Below are 24926 nucleotides of genomic sequence, written 5' to 3'. Positions count from 1 at the left end.
CCTATTTAATTAGAAACTGGGTTAAATAGAACCTGTCACACAGCATGAAGTAAGGTAAAAGATCTCAAAAAGCATCCCATTATTCCCCAGTTTAAAGAAATTCCTAAACAGATGAGAAACAAAGTCACCACCCAGAGTCTATCAATTCAGAAAGAGTTACACAGCCATTTCTGAGGCGTTGGGACTCCAGTGAATGAGAAGTAGTGGATAGCCTATGAAAGTTACTCTGAGAACACATCGATGACTCACACAGGAAGTCCCAAAAGAACGCAGCTCATCATCTAAAGCACTGAAGCCCCCTCTTAACTCAGTTAAGGCCTATAAGAAAAAATTGATCCATGGGAGAAAATAGCTGCTGACAAAAAAAAGAACACAAAGGCTAAAAAGCTCTTTTGATAACCCTTCTGGGTTATACAGTATTTTCACATAATTCTTCTGAATTATGTGAAAATATTTTCATATAATGCACCCAATTTTATCTGCATTGCAAAATACTTTTTTACTGCACTATATGAAACTATTTTCATTCACTATAGTTTAGTCACTGATCTTCAGTACTTGTAATCACATATGCTCACAAAAATACACATAACTCTGCTTTGACAATGAACAAACTCTCAATTTGCTGCCTTATTTGTACTCTATCTTTTTGCTCCCCTGTAGGCAGAGGCTGAGATGCACACCTAAAACAGCCCCTAGTGCAGCTGTAACGATGAAGCCAGGAAAAATCAAAGAGAATGTCTTCTTTGTGTGGGTGTCACTTTTGGTTTCATGTTTTTTAAGCTTTTAGATTACTTGAAAGGAACATCCCAACATTTAATGGGGGATTAGTAAGTTATCTGCCTGTGAAGTTTGGGTTTTCTTCCTTACACATCACAGCATTTGAAAGTGTTTGCAGTCCTTTCAACTACTGTTTTTAATTCATTCAGTTCAGTCAGAACAAGTTGAAAAGACTCCAGGCTGTCTAGAGATAGATAATTCATCAGAAGGTGCAAATCCATACCTGCTTTTATTTTCTTTAAAAAAAAAAAAGTTCAACATTACTGCAGAACAAAAGGGAACTTTATTTTTCCTGTGCCGATTCAGCTTTGAATAAATTTTGTGTTTTCTTCCAGTATTGAACGATATATTCAGGAAAAGGATTATTCTGTTTGTACATGAAACTGTAATGCTAAATATTTTTGACAAGCCATTTTAAATAAGCTGCTGATATTTACTAATTTGTTATATTTTCACATTGCTTAGCATCCATTGGCTGCAGTTAGAAAACATTCATTCAACACATATTGATTTTTAAAGATGGGCTTGAGCAAAAACCAAGGATAAACAATCCTTTAGAAGTTCTATTAAAGTTCTTACTTCACTGAATATTATTCCATCTCACCATTCTGTTCTTTATAGTCACCTCACAAGCTGATATCAGCTGGATAATTAGCCGGGTTACATATATCACCAACATGTTCTGAAGGAGTAGCCTGTGCTACTCCATGCCTTACACAGGATGATACCACTCTGCCCCTCTGACATTATTTGACACATCAATAAAAGAATGTTGAACTGTAAGAACAATAAGACTTGTTACAATTTTTTTAACAAAACTTTTTTCAATGACTCTGGAATACCTTGATTATTGTAGTCCCACATCTAATGAATCTGGAGCAGCACACTAATGGTATTTACCAGCTTTCTTCCAATTAATTTTGGAAAACTGGTAGGAAGACAACATTTGGGTTCTGCGGATGCAGCAGTTAAGTGTGCAGTCCACAAAGAACAAAGGGAAAAGAAGAGGATCCATCAAGTTAACCTGGCGGTGGAAAAGATTTGCAGATATTTGTTATCTGGTCTAGACATGTTTCATAATCATAACCATATGTCAGCTGTGTCACAATATAATGTGTATTAAACACTGTGGTACAATGAAGAATGTAAGATACAGTACAAGACTTTTCCTTCAAGCTGTTCTAGCTAGTAAGCTCAAACTCTGGAAGGAAGTTGCTACCGTTGAACTGAAATCCACTTCTGCCTTCATTGTAACCTCTAGCACAGAGTAAATCCATTGCTTAACAGTTACATCTGACACTGACAAGGAATGTAGCATATTTGATTAGTATATCCAACTATTCCAAAACCAATATCAAAACTGCAAAGTCTACCAAACATCCAATACTTGATTTTACTGTTTTTATCTGCTCAGTCTACTTTTGTCCTTTTGTTATTTGGCAATTCCCTGTTTCGTTGTGTGTTTCCTCCTTGCTTCTCCACCTGCACCTTGAGTTTTTCTTCATTATTGCATCATCTGTGTTCGTCTCTCCATTGATGCACTGCGCATGCTTGCAGCCCTCGCAGAGTGATCCCATTAGAGGGCTAATGCTGTGAAAAATGACAGTAAACTGGCACTTTCGCTGCCATCGCCACCAGTTTGGGGCCGCCTGCCGCCTCCAGACCTGTTGCCTGGCAACTCCCCAGACAGCATTTCTCCAAAAGGCGAGAACTTCTGTCTGCTGTGTTGCAATACAAGCCCAAGCTTAATAAGCATTATATCTCATTTTGTCTCATCGTTTAGTTGTTAGTGACACAAGTTAGCTGGGAGCTAAAACTACGAGCACTGATGCAGAACGTGTCTCAGTTTAGCTAATCAATAAAAGGATTTGCAAAGAGTGAAACGTAAGAGAACATTATTGGGACAGAATGTTGTTCACCCAGAAGGGTGACCGTAAATGATAATTATGTATTTTATTTTGAAGATTTTTGTGTCTACTTGTCAACCAAAAGGTGGGAATGGATATCTCAGTATAGCCTTACATGTAAATTGATAAACTGTGTGACTGAAATCAGTAAAACTCAGTTTTTGTTTTTTATGGGCATAATTGGGCCAGCAGAAGAGTCAGGCTTAGTATCAAAAGGAGAGGTTTGACAAGGGGAAATGTATTTAAAAAATAATAATATTTGGCTAATATTTCACATCAGCCAAGAACATGTTTTTGTAAGCCAATTACATTATAACATATTTTTAAAAGATTTTACTAAAATTAATTTCTTTAAGAATAGAGTGCATAAAGCTATTCTCTATTTAATCTACATTTTAAAAAATGCATTTTGTAACATTTCATACCCCACACAAACATTTCTGTAGCGTGTAAGTGTTTGCTTATTACCTTGAAATAATGTAAATGTTCTTGTGACTCTAACTGCCATCTAAAGAACAAGTTTGATCCATAAAAATTAACATGAAGGACAATCATTTGTAATTTATTGCTTCAAATTTTTACTTATTTGGATTTCATGGACAAAATCACCAAATAGGAACGTGAGCTGAACAGACAGCTTCTTATAATTACTTACTGCATCAAATTTTGTTTACTATTTTTCTGCTCAGTTCCTTTCCAAACCGGTTGTCTAGCAGAAGTTAAGAAGAAGCTAATTGAGGCATCATGGCGAAAATATAATTCTTAATGTTTCAGATCCCCTTCTCAGCACTATGGCAACTAATTGTCGTTCCTTGTAAGGAAATAAAAAATAGCCACTCTGTGCGTCATCTCCTGCCCCAGTTTTCGATGTCTCCACCAGTGTGATGGCTTTTCAAGTGGTAACCCATTTTTATCCCAAGCTTCACCTAAAGCTAACAAGAAACCCAAACTCCAGTCGCAGCATATTCACAGGCATGAGTGACACAAACCAAGCAAGGTTGCTGGGGAACTCTCAGAGGGGGTTACAAGAGTGCTTTGACAGAGCCTGTGATCTCACGGCCAGCGATGCAATCCTCAGTCTTTAATACGTTTCTGTTTTGAGACATCAGCGCTTCTTAAGAGGCTGGAAAAAAAGTATATTATACATCTGAGTTGAGATTAGGAAATTAAAGTAAGAAAACAGCATTGTCATATAATATAATAAAAATAAAAAATTAAGACTTTCCATTGCAGGGCCATCTTATAGAGAATTTAGCCATGCTCACTTGTTTGTGCATGCTTGCATTGCAATGTTTATAAACATTGGATCAGTCAGTTAAATCTTATTCATAGAATATTATTCATAGTCAGGTGCAACACAAAGTGATGTTTAACCGGTACAGTTGCACAGTGAAGTGACCTAAATGATCAAATCACGTAAACGCATAGAGCAAAAAATGCTAAAAAAAACAACAAAAAAAACAAGCTGTTTATAGAACAATATTCTCATAATATAACTACAGCTTTGTTCGACTGAACTTACTATCTATTTCTTAACACTAAATAAAAAGTTGATCAGAAGTTGACAAGTGCATTCAGAATAGTCACATAAATGAATGCCATGAAACCACTCAATGGCGACATGTAAAGAATAAACTAAATATTCAAACAGCATGCTATTAATTTGGATTGAGAGTTAAAATACAGGGTATTGCAACATTCCCTTTCTTCACATTTTTTTATAAGCTGAATTTTAGGAAGCACATTGCTGTACTATAAATATTCACACACTTGTATGCAGCAACCATCTGCTGAGGTAGTGTACATAAGTCTGAGACAATTTAGAAGAGCAACATGGGATTATTCTCAGTATCATCACATGTGGCTTCCAGTTATCATACAGTACTTTGCAGATGAATTTAGGCCAATGTGAATATTTCCTTATGTTATTGGAAATTTTATGACCAATAGAAAGTAGCTCATAGTTCACAAGTCCTATTTGTAATTTACCAAAAGCCTACTAGTAGGTTATGTCCGTGAGCGCACAGCCAGTGCTACAATGGAATAGTCGAGACCAAAGCATATTCAAATGTTAGGACTGCCCAGTCAAAGTCTAAAGCTAAGTCTAGTGGAAAATCTATTCCAAGACTAGAAAATGTATGTTCAAAAAGGCTCTTTATCCAATCCATCTGAACTTTAATGTTTTCAAAGAATGGGTAGAATAATGGCGTCTAGATTTGTGAAGCTGGTACGTAAAAGATTTAAGCTGGATCTATTGTGAGACCTCGTTCTAAAAAAAAGGTTTCCGCAGGTGTGCATAAGCTCACCACGCCTTCCAAATTTTCATCAGTAAAGAAACGTTGATAATTATGAATGATTACCCATTCACTCTAAAGAATCCCAGTCAAATGCATTAAAGGTTGTGGTTGCAATATTTCTATTTTTCTAAAAAAAAAAAAAAGAAAGGGAAGTATAAACTTACATCTTGCATCTAACTTACCCATCCATTCATTTTCACTAATCTTTGGAGAGGCCTGCAATGAGAGCGAGTTTCGTTGCATTCCTTGTAGCAGTAGTCAGTCTGTGTTGCCTATGCTCCTGCATCAGAGGCGTCTGCAACAGGAATTTGCCAAGTGACTAAGTATTTCCTGTGTGTGTATCTTTAAAGTTTTCACTTAGTCATCTGGCAAACTTTTTTTCCACAGAACAAGACACGTCTCTGTGTGCTGTACTCATTTCTTTCCCCCTCCTCTCGTGTTGCCAACAGGCGGACCCACAAGGCCGAGACATTGCCATCCGTCCCTTCTTGGAGCACTGTGAGAACACCCACATGACCATTTGGCTTGGCATCGTGTATGCCTACAAGGGACTGCTAATGGTGAGAGAACAAAAAAATCTGACAGCATAATCACAGTCTGGACACACATGCAAACCCGCTTACTCTGTGTGCTGTCTTAATTTGCCGATTATTAAAAAATATATATCTTATTAAAATAATTTTTTTAAATTTAAAACTTAAAACTGTCATATGTACCTTCTTTGTGTCAAGAATGTGAAGTTAGAAAAAATAGCATCTTCACTAAGTAATTATTGGAAAAATTCTAACTTTAAGGATGTTTTTCAGGATCTGTAATTATGAAAAATTACAGATTTTTTATAACAAAATGCTAATATTGGCTCAGGCAAGGTTGAAAGTGGACTCGCACTCTGCAAAGCAAATTACATTTTAAAATGATCTGAAACATATCTATTCCCTTACAGCAGATAAATGAAACGGTACAATAGTATGAAATAAAGTATGATAATACACTGTTTCTAATAGACTTAAACTTAGAAGGGCTGTCTGTCACTGTTGCTGAAAACTTTGAAAACCTTTTATCTAGATTCAGTTCAGACATCAGAAAGGGTTCAACAGAGTTCAGTGTTTCTACTTGAGAATCGTTAGGTTTTTGTCTAGATTTAACCCGTCTTTTTTCTAAAAAGAAAGAAAATGAATAGAATGAATGGACGTCTAAAATATTTTAGGAGAATTAAAGAAAGAGGAGTTTTAGCAGTAAAACATGCTCTTCAAAACAATAGGATGGAAGGAGGGACACAATGGTTGATGCATACAGAGAATAAGTTGCCAAACACAAATATTGTGGGTCATTCACCACGTTCACACTGTTTATGTAGTGAGGATCTGGTGACCATTTTTAAATGGCCTTCTCTGATTACACCAACATGCATCAATGGAAATGCATTGTAATCTGTGTAGCAATCCTCTGCTGCAGCTCCCCTGTCCCTCCAAGCAAAGACTTTGCACTCACAACTATCTGTTTTTGTCTTCCGAGACATCTCATTCAACAAAGTTAGCTTTTGATTCCTCTTTTCTGGCTTTTGGCCGTTTTGAGGCATCCGTTTTACTGCAATTTGTAATTTTTCCTTTTTCTTATAGCTGTTTGGCTGCTTTCTGGCGTGGGAGACCAGGAACGTGAGCATCCCTGCCCTCAACGACAGCAAATACATCGGAATGAGCGTGTACAACGTTGGCATCATGTGCATCATCGGCGCGGCGGTGTCCTTTCTGACCAGGGATCAGCCGAATGTCCAGTTCTGCATCGTAGCTCTCGTCATCATCTTTTGTAGCACCATCACCCTCTGTCTTGTTTTCGTTCCTAAGGTTGGTTTTTAAACTTAACAGAGAATTATCACTAGGCATTGGCTGGTATAAAATTATTCAGTTCATTTCTTTTTTTTTTTTAAATCAATTCTATCTAATCAAAAAGAGATTCCAAGTCAATTACCTACATTTGAAATTGAGCCTGGTTATCAAGCTCACATAATTTTTCAGATTGTCTTTATTTATCCTATTTAAGAATTTAATTGCAGCAAAGGGACAGTCGCTTGTGATGTGGCATTAACTTTGCAGCAATGCCTTTACTGGGCATGAATATTTATCATGGTAGTAGAATTTTGAGTAAAAATATGGCAAACAAAAATAAAACAACTAAATTTCTAACATCTAATTTGTTTTAATAGAAGGTAACTATTATTTCTACAGCTGCTAAAATGTTAAACTATTTACTATTATAGGACATCAAGGGTATCTCAAACAGTAGATCATTTTGAAAGATGTTTATGCATTTTAACATTCGCTGAATTTAGCAGCAGTGGGTTGCACAGATATGTTTGTGTAAAATATTATCACACTTTGTCATTCTGCTCTTTTTAGAGTAAAAAGTAGGTGTATTAGAAGCTGGCATTCACTGGCTTATTCAGGGAAGATGCTTGAGTAGCCAGCTGGCTGTCTGCTGCCTGACATTAATGCTGCTCTTATTTTCCCAACTGCAATTTCATAAGGGCCTTATCTTTCAGTGATGAGTAGGACTTTTTCCAAGCAGCGACTTCTAGAGCAGCCAACATTGTGTTTCTTGTAAGCAAGAAAAATGTGTGGAGATGACAGTTATGGACATTGTGCAGATACAGGGGAGGGGGAGAGGGAGGCATAGATTGATTCTGCTTCATACAGATAAAGAAAACTTGGTTCCAGAGCATTCTCTAGCTTCTTAGAAAATCTACTTTGAACAGTGGAAAATATATGGTAGAAAATGTTTTGAAAGAATAACTTTTTGAGACCGCTTAACACCTGGACACTGCGATCTCAGGTGGTCTGATACCTCCTGGTAGGGATTCACTATGTGGCTCAAAGGGAGAAGTTGAACTATTTTGGTATCTTGTCCACAAGTGATGATGGTATGGAGCAAGAGATGAATTGGTATACTGGTGCCTTGTCTGCAGTAATGTGGGTTGTGCACCAGTCGGTTTTGGTGAACAAACAGCCAAGTCAAAAAGCGGTGCACTCAAATGATTGCTATAAGGCTATATTCTAACCCTCACCTATGTCCACGAGATTTGGATCATGAGCGAGACATTGAGAACCTGGATACAAGCAGCTGAAAGGAGCATCAGTTTGGCTTGGCTCATCGTTAAGAACCTCTTGTCATACCTCTCCATTTCTGTATGCCTGAGCCACAAGCCTGTGCTCCTATTCATGTTATTTTGAGCTCGGCTAAACAGCGCTGTTCCACTCAGAGACGTATCGCTTTCACTACAGTCTCTTACGGGATGATAATGTCTTACTTTGTTTAGCAGAGGAGAAGAAACATACTAAAAAACTCCCTCTCCTTGTTGTATTTTTGATAAAAACCCTTTTGCTCACAATCTGACCCATCAGTTTCATATTCTGTTGTGTTTTATTTGAGTGGCGTTAGCCATTAGAAATGGGAGGGAGGTACTTTGACACCACTAACCGGTCAATGACTGCTTATCTCCAAATTCCCCAACTCACTCCCCATATTCCTGGCTCCTCAAATGCTCCATTAACAGTTGCGTTGTGTAACGTCAGTCTGAGTACAACAGTGACTAACATCCCATGACCCTTCCAACAGCTGATTACCATGAGAACCAACCCAGATGCAGCCACACAGAACCGGCGGTTAAAGTTCACCCAAAATCAGAAGAAGGAAGATTCCAAGACGTCCACCTCGGTCACCAGCGTGAACCAGACCAACACTTCCCGACTGGATGGGCTGCAAACTGACAACCACCGCCTCCGCATGAGGATAACCGAGGTCTGAGCAAAATGGCTTCTTGTTTAAAACTCCTCTTAACAAGTAATAATGGTACCACACATAACAGTGGGTATAGTTAGAGAAGCTTTTAATGCAGTAATGGGGAAAAAAAGACATCTTAAAGGCAATGTAATTACAGGTACAATCATTTCGCTTGAAGTTTGAAAAGAGAAGAAACAGTCAAGCATTTATCTCCAGTAAATCTGAGACATAATAACTCTCCCGCATTTAGTTAAATTTCAAATTTTTTTATCCACTTTGTTACCTCTTGGACGGATAATTGTTAATACCTGCTCTGGTCACTGGTCAAGAGATTGTCACAATTTTCTATGCATCCTCATTTTATATAATATGAGAATATACAGTATGTTCTTTCAGTCTTACATTTCAGTAATTTAGGGGTGAATTTCAGCTCCTTCCCCCTTTTTATGTTCGATTTGAAATGATGACTCAAACTAAGAACTTAGACTTAGACTTAGACTGACTTTATTGTCATTTTGCAAGACACGGATGTTTATAATGGCTTCAGCTATCAGGGGCTGCAGTTTTTATTATGGACTCAGTGCTGGTCCAAAAATGCAGAACCTCCAGGCAGACAGCTAAGATGTCAAAGTTTACTGACAGACAGGGTAATTTAGAGTGAAAGTGCAAGAGCTGAAACAGGAGGTGAGAGCTCTGAGCAGAGAGCACGATCTGTGGTAGGCAGAGAAGTACCAGGAATCTGTTGCATGGAATTGGTTTTGTGCCTAAAGGCGTGTTGAAAATTAATTCTTTCACATATTTTTACATTAACACCAACATGACGTGTCTTAAATGGATTTTATGTGGTAGTCCAACTGGACACCTTGTTCTCAGAATGCTTTCCAAATAAAAATCTGAAAAGTGTGGTATGCATATACACCTTTTGAGACTGAAAAAAAACCCCACATTTCAGTTAGAATGGATCAAATACAGTTTTGGTCTCATATGTTCAAAACACATTCTCTCAAATTGCTGTGTTTACAGCATGACTGGTTGCAGGCTGCAACAGCCAATTATTCTGGCTTTCATTCAGCAATGTTTTGTTCCTCTGTTTCATAAAGTCCATATTTTTGGACTGCACAATCTCTACAGCTCCTCCAGAGTTACTTCATCCTCGACTTGTCTGCTGTGTTCATCTGTCTTCATAATGCTGCTTGTCTGTTAATGTTTTCCGCAGCTGTATTTATATTTCAGTAGAATTACACACAGGTGACAATTAGTTGGGTGACTTTTAAATGAAATGGGTTATATTTAGGTGCATTAGAGTAAAAGGGGGTGAATATCTTTGCAGACCACAGTTTTCAGACGTCTATTTGTAAATAAATGTTGACAACTTTATTAAGTTTCCTCCCCTTTTGGAGGTCTGTCTCATAAAATCCATATGATATAAATACATGGCTATAGTATGACAAAATGTAAAAAAAATGAAATATCCATGGATGTATGAATAGCTTTGTAAAGCACTATAACACCTATGAGCAAGAACTGAGCTGGCTGATGCAGTGTTTGCAATGCAGCAGTGAGTTGAGACTGGAGGGCAGTACAGATCGCCAGGTCAATTAGGGTGAGCAGGTGAGGCCGGGGTCCAGGATACAGGGACAGCATCTCTAATCAGATGGGACAGGGATGGGGAAAGAGAGAACTCTGGCTGCAGGCCATGAGTGGGTTTTAAATTTTGCTTGAAATCACAGAGCAGCAACTGTGCAGCACTTTCACATGGATTGTATAATGTTGGCTACTCAAGCTACATTGTCTGTGAACAACAATGTTTGTTTTTTTTTCACAAGTGTGTGTGTACGTTAATCCATGTAACAACAAGACATAGCAGGACCTAATGCTCTATAAATGTCTTTTCTGTGTGTAAAGTTGGATAAGGAGCTGGAGGAAGTGACCATGCAGCTACAGGACACCCCAGAGAAAACTCCTTACATTAAACAGAACCATTACCCAGACGCCAATAACATCCTCAGCATACGCAACTTTACAGACGGCAAAGGTGAGAAGCTGACTATATTTCAGTTTGTGTTTTTTCTGAAGTGAATCTTTAATCTAGTTCTGAAAAAGTACTTATAAACGCTTTACTTTGCTGTTGAAACGTTTTACTTCAGAAACACACATTTATAAACGGATTAAAGCTTGAAAATATAGTTAGAAAATGAGTTCTTGGTCGTTTGACAGTTATGAAATATCTAAATAAACTGAGATGTGAGTAATAATGATATGTAGTTCAAAATGTTATTTTTATGCCAAATAAATGAATAATAGGAACTAATTTAGGCAGGGGTGAGAAATAATTTGGTTTTCCCAATAGCTCAGTTGTGTACCTCCATGGGCAGCCAGTCCACTCAAAGTTTTTTTGTTCATTTCAGTTTTGTTTAAAAGTGGGTTTTCCTCAGGGTAAAACTGTTCAATTTTGCTGACAGAGGTTTTCTCTTTACACACCAATAACTGTCCTCTCTGTAGTCACCTTAATTTTCTGCCCTTGTTTTAAGTTCATTTGATCTAAAAAAAATGGTGGAGCAATGCCACTACTATTAAAATGTTTCTTATAGATTTCGGAAGTAATTTTGGCCTAGAGTTTATAATGGTAAGGAGGTATTTACCTTTTTTATTATTTTAGTCTTTGGCAAATGGCCTATGCAGTCAGTCAAAATGGTTCCTTCATGACAGGTAAAGGACAAATGGGAGCAACTGTCTGAAATCACCTTGTTAGCTGTTCTCACAACCTGACAAGCATGACAGCTGTGACAGTATGAAACCACATCTTCAATTTAATTTCTTCCTGTTAGACTATGTTCCTACAATTAAAGATGAACACATCTTTATGTGTGATGCAAACAAAAGTGGATGACTGTTTTGGCTGACAAATTCCAGCAAAAGGAAGAATACAGGTTAGAAAAACGGAAGAGATTAGGGCGCGGTTTAAGTGACTCATCAGTACTTGTTGAGTCGGTCTTTTTTCAGTACAGTCCCTGTGTCCCTCTGTGTCTCTTTATTCTTCTCCACTGCACAGGTTGTTTAAATAGCTGTATCTTAGACATTATAAAATCTGCTGCCTTAAATTGAATCAGTGAATCATTGGTTCAGCCGCTTTGCCTTGCATTAGGCACCGATTTAACAGACACAGAATGATGGAGATGGAGATGTACTACAGCCAGATTTGGCTTGCCTGATGCACACACCAGTACAAAGTTGCTCTCAGGGACATTTAATGGATCTGTCTGAGTTTGGTAAGGCAAGGAGCGAGACAGCTGTGCTCAACCAACGTGGACGACGGGGAGCGGAGAGTGTTGAAATTCTATGGGATTCCTCATCTACAAAGGAGCCTTCACACATTAACAAAGCTAATCCCTAAGTGTCACATGACATGTTTGTTTGTTTATTTATTGCTTTTGAGCCAAGAAAATAATAGATTTGAAAGAAGTCTGTTTGTGGTCTGGTTGTGCTGTGGCAGTGAAGCAATGTTTCTCGTGTACACAGGGTGAGAAAGACACGCCAGGGTTGTCCTAATTAGTAGGTAATTAATGCATGAGCTACCATCTGGGACGATTTTGACCTCCAGTTTGTTCTTCATTTAACAAAAAATGCACAACTACCAAAACACTGCAGCTAAATTTGGTTTGCTATTAGGTAAGGTATTTTTTTCGGTGGTTTATTATTGAAACGAGATATTCTGCAATGGCATCTTTGCATAACCTGACTTATTTTGTCTAACAATTATGATTAACATAATCATTCTATCCAATCTTCCACAATTATTATTATTATTATTATTATTAGTATTATTATTATGTATAGCCAAATTGTAACTGGATGTGCTCATTAAGATGGATGGCTCTATCTAATGTCAGAATATTCACAGGAAGCCTGTGTTTTGATGCACTGATTTATTTATTTATTTATTCATTTCTGCATACATATTCATTTAAAATGTTTTTACTTACTTTCAAGCACAAATACAAAGTTATGATAAATAAATGTGTTTTTGTATGTTTGTACTGGGAAGAAAAAAAAATCATTGGAACACTTTCTCAATTTTTATTAAGGAAAAACTTAGTGGGAAAATAGATTGAATTGCCACCGCAATATTCTCAACCCTTTTTGTAAATTATAATGTGGTAATTTTAATGAGTTGTATGTAATTACCAACATGCTGCATAAACACACTTTGAACCCATTCTACATAAACTTGGCTATTTAGCCAAATCGACTTTTCCATGATTTCCTTTAAAGCAGAGATGCTCATAAGTCTCGATTGTGATCTTATAAGAAAAGAGGCCATAATGAGATGCAAAGAAAAGCTGAATGTGAGGTGCTGCTCACAGTCATTCTGATACACAATCTGGATCCATAATCCCAGTTCATGTAGCTCTTTTTAAAAGATCTCCAGCATATCACCTTTTCCCTGCCTTGTTTGGTTTCTGCATCATCACTGCCTCCAAGCTGTTGTCTTCCGGATTCATAATAGATCTGCTCTAAATATATTGGGGACCAGTGATTGAATTTAAGAGAAGGATGCTGTGTCAACATTCATTACACTCATTCACAGAAGGTTAGAGGCAAAGCTACACTTTCCTGCCTCCATCTGACTCCCTTACTGAACACATTCAAGCAAACGACAAAGCTGGTTTAGTCTAGGTGAGGTGGTCTGAATAAGAGCCTAGATAATTGTTTGGACATCTTTAAATCATCATCATGATTAAAATTTGTCTACTTTTGAATCCAGATATATATGAAAGTTAACAAAGTAGCTTATTTTTTGCATGAAAGCTCCATGAAGCTTGCAAAGATACTAGACAAAAGACACAGAGCTACAAATGCAACGAATGTAAATTAAGTCATTTTATTTTAACATTTTTAGCATATTGTTTAGGCACAACAATCTGCTTGAAAGGTACATTTTATTTTGTATTAATGTAAAACAGTTGATACTGCGATGCTGGTTATAGGAGCCCTACAGCTTTAAAACTACTTTTGATTAGATATTTAGAAAAATAACAAAACTGTTTACTTGTATAAAATTTATCCGAACACTGTTTTATAAGACTCTTTATGTTCTGTCTGTCAATGAGGTATGCAAGAAGCCCATCATGACTCAGAACAACCAAAAATGTCTGTGGCAGGTTTGATTTATACCGTTATATCCTATTACAAGCTGCAATAAATCATAAGTGTATAATTATATGTTTAAATTTAATAGTCACCATTGTTTCTATATGGAGGTTGCTGTCGCACTAAGATGTTTACATAAACTCATCATGCCCATGAATGTCATTTGTAGGCAAACATTTGTTGAATCTAAAAAAAAATTTTTTTTTAAACATACAGAAATTTGGAAATATACAGATCAGCACTTTTTCCCCACAACTCTTAACTTAAATTTTCAAGGTTATTTCTTTTCATAAAGTAAACTGCTCTAAAATAGTTCAGTAAGCCCAGATGTCCAATGGGGGAGGAGGGTGCTGACATAAGTGAATCAGGTCAACAAGTTCTGAAAAGAAATCTGGGACATGTGTGGGGCAAAAAGGAGCAATCCAGTTCTAGCTTGGTGTTATTAACGATTATAAATTTTCAGTTTAATGCTGATCTTTGCCTGTGATTACGACGCATAAAATGTTTAAGGCTTACTTCAAAAACTCTGGAAGTCTTTGCTAATGTGGAATATATGATAAATATTCCACATTGTGGAATATATGATAAATATTCCGCATTAGCAGAAGCTCAATAGCAACATGCAGTGATATAAAGAAAACATAACATTCTGGAAAAAGTGTATGGGTCACAGGGACAATGTCAAATAAAAAGGATTTTCATTATGAGCCAAGGTACCTGGAAAATAGCCATGCTTAACGTCATGGCAGTGCATAACGACTGAGATACGTCCCATTTGACAGATTAACAATTTCTCCCAAAATGTCTACACGTGTTTCAATGCAGACGGAGAGAAATCGATACTGAAAAACCACCTGGAGCAAAAACCGCAGGCGCAGTGGGGCTCCATGGATCCTTCCAGAATAAGCAGAGGTCCCCTGGAGGATATCAACTCACCTGAACAGTGAGATCTCATATTTCCATAGCACATCCATGCCTGTGCTCCTCCCTGCCTCCCCTCCCTCCCACTGTTTAGTGAGCTTTCTCAGCAGATGACACATCACATGTAGCGCAACCACTAGAAACTCTCAGGCAGTTGCTCTGGCAACAGAGCCCATTGAACACATGGACCAGCCCTGCACTTTCCCTCCCACTTCCATTAAAAGACATGTGAACATGCGTGGTCTCTTAGTGTGCAAAACATACGATAACTCTCATGCGAAACCCCCACCACACGCACATGTAGACATGCACATGATTGATTTGTTGCCCCAACTTGAAAATAGCTGATCTCTTGGACATTTAAGATGCGTATGAAACTAGCGCACATCCATGTTCACCTATAATTCATAAGGCAGCAAAGCTGAGACATGACGACTTCATCAATGAGGAGGGTACAGCATTTCATGCATCATTGAGAGTTCTGCCTCCCACGCTGGTTTTAACAAGAACATGAGAAGAACGCCAGATTAATGGTGAGAAAGAAGACAGCAGACAAAAAGGGCATAAAATTAAGAAGAGCCCAGAAGAGGGAAAAGACAAACTTAAAGAAGAAAGCTGTTTAGACAGACAAGAGAGGAGGTAGAGACTCGCATGGGCTTATATAACAACTGATTTACAGTTTGCATTGGAAGCAGCTCTGAAAATAGATAGGGACGAGAACAGAAGTAAAGGAACACTTGGAGCTATTCCCATGCCACATAAATGTTTGATCACACCGAGGGAAGAGAGATGAAGAGGTAGCAAGAGAGAAGGTGAAGAGGAAGAGAAGACAAATACACAGAAGTTTGAAAAGAGTTATAAATAGATAATCTAGCACAGACTGAATACTTTGTGACATAATAAATGCAAAAAATAAAAAATAAATCACAAGGCATAATTTATAATTTAATGTACCATATTTAAAGGGAAAGAGATATTTATGACTAAGCACAATTATAAAACCGGTCATGATCAGGCATAGCTCTACAAATGACAATGACTTTAAATTTCCACTAATTGTGACATTTTTCTAGGTCTTCTGCTGAACAGGCTTGAATTTCCTTACCCCCTGCTAATTTTTTACTTTACATAACAAGTCTTATGTAATATCTTTGCCAACGACTGGAAGTCGATTCTGGTGAGGTGGGGTGCGAAGTGTCACACTGGGTTGAAGCATGAAATGTTCTTTTCGTCAGATGATCCCAAAAGCTGGAGGAGTGGGGTCTTATGGGCTTAGTAAGAATGGAAGTAAAGCTGGGGAAAATGGCTGCTCATTGCTCTGCGGTAAACAAACAGAGGAGTAGTGAGAACCTGTAGTAATCTAACTCACTTACTCAAGCTATGCTGGTCTGATCTCATTCAGATTTTTCCATTGTTTGTATGTTTATGTTTTATATCTAGGTGTAATTGAATATTTTACGTAGCAGCTAGGACCAAATGTATAATATACTCTAACTGTATATTGCAGAAGAAGTGGGCATCATAACATTTTACAGGATCATCAAAGCACATATTTATATTTAATTTCTGTAGAAATAAAAAAAAAAGGCGGTTTGTCCAGTTCACAATTAACCAATGTTTAAAACCTCACACTTCCCAAGAACTATTAGATAACTTTTGTTATCCATCTTTATTGGGGTAACAACTCTATTTATCCACTGTTACAAATATTCTTATATAATGTGTTTACTGTATTTAACATATTGTGATTTTAAATATCTACTATCCAAATGTCACAAGATGTTTTAGATACTTATAATGCCATTATTACAAGTATTTAGAAAACTACAATCTCATTGTTACAGGTAATTGTAGACATCTATAGTCAATTCTTTAAAGTAATTTCAGATAGTTGGTCTAGTCACATGTTGTTGTTTTTTATACAGTATATATAGTGAATTCCCATCATCTGAAATGTCACCAATGGTTAGTAAGGGAGGTTTTATCTGTAAAGGTCTTTTTTGAACAAGGAGGAGTAAATTGTAGATATCTGCATTTCATGTCTAGTCTAGCCTTTATGGTAAAACAGCAACGTTTCAATTTTCAAGAATCTTGACAAACATTAAGGCTTGTTTTTCCAAGCGCTTTGGGGAGTTTGAAATATATAATTTTGGGGATATTTGCATATCAATGATATATGGCTGACATGTTTACCAAGAAAAATGCTGTTTTTGACATCTTAAAAAGTTACTAAACAAGCTGTAGGAGCTTGGTTTTAATAAATGTTTCTGACAGTAGCTTTCCAGACATTTAATTGTTTTTCTTTGCTTTTGTGATACAATGCAGCGAATCAGTTGTCGTTTCAATATATTTCAGCTCCTTCGGCATAAATTCAAATTAAATAGACAATTTAATAGTCCTTGTTGAGGTTTTCAATGTCTCATATCAGATAGAAGCAAACTCAGAGTGCAGTTACAAACAGTAAGAGATCTAGTTTTAGTTCTAATTTCAAAATTAATTTGTTTCATAGTTAATTGTCTTGGTTGACATAATTATTAAAGAAGAGTGTAAAGTATTCTTATGAACTCAGATCGTGCACCCACCTGTGTTTCTCTTTGCAAATCAGTGATGCAATATCAAATCTATGCTCAGCAATCATGTGTGGGGCCAAATATGTGAAAGCAGCCCATGAAGCTTGATAAACCAACACCTAAATGATCCAAAAGGATGTCGAGATCAATTAGACTTTACAAGCCTGAGCACAAATCAAAGCAGCACAACTGACCAAGGCAACAGTACCTGCTCAACAAGGCTGTTTTTAAATGTCATAAATTATAAATGTCATTATAAATTTGGCAGCAGTATAAGTATTCGTCACTTATTGCACCATCTGCCCATTTTCAAAAGCTGGTCACAAAATGTAAAAAATTTGAAACATTTTTCATAGATAATACAACATTGGAAGATCGTGGGTTCAGGATAAGATAAAAAATATTTTTGCCATTTCCTGCTTTAATTGACATATGTCGAGTCTACATAAAAGATTTGCTTGGTTTCTGTGAGAATATATATTTACCTTACATAACATTTTGCTAAAAAAACATACATATATAGATCAGAAGATGCTAAAATTGAGCACACAGGTGCAGCTAAATGCTTAAAAATAATCTAGTAATTCAGATTTGTGGTAGAGGTACAGACAAAGTGCACATGTAAAATTATGTTTAAACATATACTTCATGTTACTATATTTTCTGATATTATCCCTCTCGCCTTCTTTGCAGCATACAGCGTCGACTGTCCTTGCAGCTGCCTATCCTGCACCACGCATACTTACCTTCCATAGGAGGGGTTGACGCCAGTTGCACCAGTCCAAATGGAAGCCCGGGCTCCAGTCCGAGGCACAGACACATGCCCCCTTCCTACAGGGTAATGGTCTCTGGGCTGTGAGCCTCATTTACTCCCCCACTTCGCTCTTTGCTGAGGAGACACAAATGGTTCTTTTTTTCTACAACAAACAGACTGATATTGTCAGCGTATGTGCGTATTCCGTCTTGGACTGAAAAGAAGATGGGGATGAACAAAGAGAGGGGGGAGGGATAAAGTTTTACTCGTCATACCTCTGCACTCAGGTCTCTTGAGGACTGACGCCGTCAGTCAAAACTGGGTGGGGGAGGACGGTTGATGCTTAACTACTACTTCCTCCCTGCTTAGGTCTGCTCACACATATGCACAGTCAGACACAGATATCTACAACAGAGATACACACCCATATCCAAGCACAGTGACACCCCAGCAGCAGCGGTGGACCAGCCCTAATCTGACGTGTAGCCTTATCTGCTTCAAAAGGGATTGTTTCTGTTTCTTATCTGTCTTATGTACTATATGTGCTTGCAGCTACATGTGAGCCACACCAACTTTAACATTTCACTGCTTTGGTGACTGGATATGAGTTTGGGAGCAACGAGAGGAATTTTCGAGATCCAACTAAAGAGAGCATTAAAGGAAGCGTCCCTGTCCACTTCTCAACGTTGTGCAGAAATGTAAATATCATCGCTTTTGACACTGATGTACTGTAAGCTTTGTAAATGCTGTGAATGGACAAATGTATAGGATTTAAGTGTGGTGCTTGTAACAAAGGCAGGTGACAGCTTATGGAATATAACATCCTACAAATCAGATATATGACAGAGGCATAAATCTGTTGGCATAGCTGTTAATATATTAGCTTACAAACGGCATAGATGCATCAAAATTTGTCCAGGTCCCATGCCTCTAACTCGGAGTGAGATGCACGTTGCTCTTTTTTTGTTCCACTTTGCTTTTTTTTCTAGACTCGTTTATGTCAAAGACCTCCTGTCTGACTTTGTAAAGGCCTTCATACTTTACAATTTAATCAGTCCGTCTGGAATCAGACAGCATGTTTTATAGAAACAATAATGCTATGCCTTTTTCACAGGTCTCTGAGAAAATAGAGCAAAAAGAGACCAAGGGAGTGTTTCACAGCTTTCTTTCTTTTTTGTTAACATGCCAAGAAATTCAAATACAGATGTGCACGTAAAAAAAAAAGAAATCCAAGAGAGCATCCAGTGACTTCAGGTGCTGTTGGCGCTTAGTGATGGGTGGGGTCACACTGAAGCTTGCAGACTGGTTTTTATAGACTGTTAAATTGTCTATTTGAACTTGTTCTCATGTCTTACCAGCACAGTTTAGAGCAACGGGGTGCAGCAATAGCACAAAATTACAAGACTTTGAGATAAAACTTTGTGAGGAGGGATAAAACGAAAACAGGTGATGTTGGAAAAAATGTAGGTCTACCAGTACCACGGCTTGATCGGACTAAATGGTTAACCTGAATTTCCACGCACAGCAGCAATGACAGTCGACGTGTTGAAGTCTCGCGTTATAAGCCCCAAACCTGTCTGCAGCGTTGGTTTCAAAGACGGTGATGCCACCACTGCTGGTCACGGTGATTTAGCACAGACACAGGGCTTTCTCTCACAGATAATACAGAGTATCATGAAAGATCAATCCACACTTAGCAACAGTGAACATACCTCAGTTGCTACAGAAATGTACATCAGTGCTGCTGAGCTTCACCCAAGACCGTCATCAAGAGTATCGCTGTTCTTCGTTAAATTATTTTCCTAATGCAGGAGAAAAAGCATAAGGGGGACTCTGCAGGAAAAATACTTTTTTTACCCAGAGCGGCAAGGTTCGTTCTCAGCATATTGTTTCACCATTGGTGTCTTGGTTTTTATTTTTTTAAGGCGTTTCTTGAGCGCCGTGCCTGTTGTCTTATATTGTAGCCTGCGAGACCCACACTACATACAAAAGGGTCGAAACTGCGCTTACCCAGCAAAGTACATCGGCCACACATCTGTAAATCGAACAATCTGTCACAGACTAATCTAAAGTCCATGTGTCCATGACCGGGGACAGCTTTGGGAGTACATGGCGGAAGCTCCACTCCAGCCGGAGGATATTTCTCCATAAATACAGTCAAACACTTCTCAGAAAAGTTGAGAGGATTCAGAGCTGAAGTTGGGGAGACAAGGATCTGCTGTCAGACATATCGAGGTTTGAGCTCCTCCCATTTCCAGGCCCCTGCTATGATGCACAGGAGCAGGAGGGGGGGGGGGGGAAACCCAAGCACAGACCTCAAAAAGGAGTCATGACTTCTCTTGCACCTTTGCCAACCAGAGAATCACAATCACAGAACATGTGAGTGGGAGACATTACCGGAGGGTTGGATCTTCCTTCAGGAGAAGCAAAAAAACCAACCGCACATTTTATATATTACATTATACGTGATTGTGTACAACTTTGCTGATACCCTGATGATGGTGTCCATGTATGGAGTATTTGGTATTTGGCTTTCTCAAGACGGCATGAAATAAAATGTATAATTCACAGAGTTACCTCTGTTTTTTTTTTTTTGTTTGGTTTTTTTTGCAACTGTTGTGACAAAGCTACGCTGTTGTTCCATCATATCACCTGTAATTTGATTTTATCATGAAAGGGTCCACACCCCTGTTCAAAAGTCCTATATTTCTGATCTAAAACAGACCATGATACATCTTTACCACCTTTAACCTGACATATAACTTGTACCATTCAACTGAACAACCAATTTGTTAGGGTGGAACGAGTGCAATAACGTGTTTAGCTTCAATTTTAGCATGCAGCCCTCTGAAGGAGTTTATGAAAATGCTGCCTTTAGGTGTCACCACATTTACTCTCTCTACCTTGTGGGTAGAAGTAAAAATCTTCTATATTGTTGTCATTCTATTGTTGATATAAATGTATGATTGGACTCACTGTGATGTTGGAAAATTACAACCTCTCTCCATATTCAGCTTTCCAGAAGACATTTGAAATGCTTGGGGTCAGAATAGGACTGGCGTTTTGAAAAACAGCGCAGCTTAGTCTGGAGAGAAGAAACCCCCAGAGCAACATGCAGCCACCACTATGTTTCAATGTGGGTGTTGCTTTGGTGACATGCTGTACTGTTTTTGTGCCAAATTATCTTTTAGTTCTTGTTTAAAAAAAATAAATAAATAATAAAAAAATTCTCCCACCACAGTTTGTAATATTTAATCCATACCTGGATGATTTTTAGGAGAAAGTACTTCAGACTAGTGATCTTACTTATTCAGACATTTTGGGGATTAGAGGAGATTATCACACGTATAATTCAACCAGTACTTAGAAACTTGTGCAGCTTCTCTACTGGAGTCACATATGGGTCCATCTTTTATATTTTTTTACCATTTGCCCAGAAATGTTATTATACAAGTTAATAATATACAGAATTTATGCCAAATTAAAGGTGGATTTTTTTTTAAGAGTATCATAAAATAATCTTTTATGTCCCCAAAATCAGATTTTTCAACAGGGGTGTTTACACTTTTTAAATCCACTGTAGTACCTTACAAGCGTTCGTTTATTTTATTTTATTTGTTTTACCTCTTGATCAGTTCGCACATGTCAAAGCCAAGATGCTCAGTGGACTAACTAAATATCATCTCATCTAACATGCTACTGATTTAGCACCTGTTCACTGAGGGCAATAAAATGAAGGTAGCAGCTTTCGAACAAACCTACTATAATCTACTTGTGTGATTTAAAACGATTATGAAATCATTTTATCTGATCAGTCCAAAATATCAAATGCAGATCATCAGGTGTTTTTTTTATGTGCCCTATTTTTATTCTAATACAATTTATTTCAGTTCTCATAAATGAATAAATTTTACAAATGCAATTGCAGTGGGTCAAGGGCTCATAAATAACCTGTAATAAATAGCATCATGCTGATGGTTTGTATTTGCCACAGGTCTTTTTACCTTCTCAGTTTGAAGACCAAGGTGACATATATGAGGACATCTTTGTATGTTTCATCGTCAGGTTGACTGGAGAAAAACGACACAAACCAAGATATGTTACACTAACAAAAAATATATATATTACGTGGAGACACACGAAGGTCCATGCTGTTACTGTTTTGTCAGTTTTGATATGTGGTACCACATGGCATTCTGTTCAATTAAAACTTTAAAATGGTGAACAAAAACCTATGTTAAATGCAACATGTTTAAGAGGGGCAATAACTTGTTTTCTTATTACAGAAAGAATAGAGAACTATATATATAAATATATATATGTATATGTAAAGATCTTTACGTACATTCTCATTTTTACATAGGAAACATTTCACAAATCTGAAGTCTTCTTTTTATTTACAGTATCTGTAACTATGTTATGTACAGATGAGGTCTAGATATGAAAATCTTGTATAAAATGAGTATCACACTTGGAACACCTGAACATTTTTTGAGCCATTGGTTGTTATTTGGGGGAGGGAGGGATGAGGAGGGCAGGGTGATGGGGATATTTGAAAAACATTCTTCTTTTGTTGTCTGAATGTTATGGACAGCCTTTACTTTTCACATCATCGTTAAATAAAGTGTGACTGAAAATAATGCAGCGTTTCTTTTATCTTCCTGTGCTGTGTCTACAAATCTACAGTGTTTATAGGCTTTGTTTATTAAATAAACATTATTACAAGAGCGTATGAATGTCAACATCCAAACATAAAGATAGCAACAGCCACATAAATAGCGTAAACTTGCCTATTGAAATATATTTTTATTACAAGAAACCAGATGCATAAAGTGATATGGCCTAGTTCTAGTCTGATATTAAAACGGCCGCATGGCAAATTCATCCCTCAAGATAACTGTTGTTTTATATTTACATGTATCATTGGTGATATGAAGATACGTTGTTCAGCAAAACACTTGGCTTTTCTAAAGTTTGAAAAGCCAAACAATGAGCTTCTGTACCTGCATGCATGTAGAATAAACAATAACACATATTTTTTGTGCCAATTGCTAAAATCAAAATGTTGAAATTTGGCATATTTAAAATTTCTTTTGCAGAAATTAAAAACTGGATTTGACATAAATATTTCCTAAAACAAATACAAATTTTTAAAGGGGTGTAATTTTTTTTTTCCCCCTGCAGGACTTCACATTATCTGTTAAGTGAACACAGGATTGTTGGTCACTCAGATTTATGACTGCTAAATATTAAATGTGATAAATATTAAAGGCAGTAAAAAAAAAAATACAGGTAATTGAGGTGATGCAATGAGATGCCCATTCAATATTAAAGCTCTTAATCTGCACAACAAACAAAAGACACAGCGAGAGGGATGCCTGCTGACGTCAGAAAGAAAGACAGGGAGAGGGAATAATACATTGGGATTGAAACTCTTGAACATTATGCTTGATGAATTATTAAAGTACATGAGGGGAGCCAGTCGGTGCACAGGATGGATGGCAGCAACTTGTCTACATTTTGATTACACTACAGTTAGTCAGTGCTGGCAGAATGAAGAGAAGGTATCAATAAATAATCAATCTGGTGATTTTAAAAACAGTCAGAAAATGGATACAAATTTAACATGTTATTTTTCTCTCTGTGCATGTTTTTGGAGTTTCCTGAAAATATTTGCTACTTCTATTTATCCATTTGTCAGAAGGTGGAGTTTTAATTGTTGCATTTGCTAAATAATTTTTAATCTGACCTCAAAAGAGTCAAATGATCTATTTTGTGTCACATTATCACTGATGCCCCATGTGGGGCCTGCTAAAAATCCATGTTTATAAAGCATGTTTCTCCTTTATGGATCAAGAGGAAAGAGCAAATGATGAAGTAAAGATATACATGCTGAAAGCATTTTAAGTTTGTAGCATGACAAAAATGTGAAAAACCTCAAGAGGTATTCATAGTTTTGCAAGGCTGTGTAACTCTGTGCATGCATCTCCACTCTACCACTAAATTTAAGATTAGGACAAAAGGACTGTTTTCTTCCAAACCAAAGCTAAGCTAAATGGGAGCACAGACCACACACACACTTACACAGATTGGACAAACTAATAAAAGGCAAACTGCTTCCTCTTTAAAACATCTTCCTGACATGCTGGCTTTGTTTGTCTAACAAAAGCATGAAATGTCATTTCAATTGTGTAAAAACGGTGCTCTTATTTCCCATTATGATCTCAGACTATAACCCTGAGAGAGCTATGGCTGACTCAGAGGTATAATAACATAACCATCTCAAATATTTTCTCATTTACTTCTTTTCTAAAGCAGGACTCGAGAGGTCTGAGCAACCTTTGTCAGTGGCTTTATTTGCTGTGCCACTGGTCCCCATTTTTTATGATTAATCTCTAACATTTAAAGGCTTCTACAAGTGACGTCCTTGGCACCACGTCATGGCAAACTATTTTCACCCAAAAGGTGGTCAAGGGCTTGTTCGACAAGCCTGCAAAAAAAAAAAAAAAATTGCATAATGTCTGAATTAGTTTGCAAGCCAGAGTAAAGACCTCATAACATAAAAATAATGATGAAAAGCAAGAAGACTGTTCCATTTGAAAATAAAATATTGAAGATAACGCTTTCATAATAGCATGACATGAAAGTTGGGGATTCCTCATGATGTACAGCAGCTTTTTCCTCATAACTAGTCTTATAGTTTGAAAACAGAGAACTACTCCAAGAGCAGTAGTTCTCTGTTTTTGTGATTGCACAGTTTGTGACTGGA

The 24926-nt window shown here is 37.3% G+C and overlaps 1 protein-coding gene across 1 annotated transcript in view; it reads left to right on the top strand.

The window, feature by feature from the left end:
- Positions 1 to 20452, top strand: part of gabbr2 (gamma-aminobutyric acid (GABA) B receptor, 2) — a 187452-nt gene extending 167000 nt beyond the window's left edge. The window contains exons 14-19 of the mRNA XM_028036005.1: positions 5434 to 5544; positions 6604 to 6828; positions 8597 to 8779; positions 10667 to 10796; positions 14738 to 14855; positions 18097 to 20452. Coding sequence (XP_027891806.1) covers positions 5434 to 5544; positions 6604 to 6828; positions 8597 to 8779; positions 10667 to 10796; positions 14738 to 14855; positions 18097 to 18262 — 933 coding nt within the window. The 3' untranslated portion in view covers positions 18263 to 20452. The remainder of the gene's footprint in view (positions 1 to 5433; positions 5545 to 6603; positions 6829 to 8596; positions 8780 to 10666; positions 10797 to 14737; positions 14856 to 18096) is intronic.
- The last annotated feature ends 4474 nt before the right edge of the window (positions 20453 to 24926 follow it).

This window comes from Xiphophorus couchianus, chromosome 13, assembly GCF_001444195.1.
Source record: "Xiphophorus couchianus chromosome 13, X_couchianus-1.0, whole genome shotgun sequence".
NCBI classification, from domain to species: domain Eukaryota; kingdom Metazoa; phylum Chordata; class Actinopteri; order Cyprinodontiformes; family Poeciliidae; genus Xiphophorus; species Xiphophorus couchianus.
The sequence above is the reverse complement of the archived record's forward strand: the minus strand, read 5'-3'. Positions and strand labels throughout refer to the sequence as shown.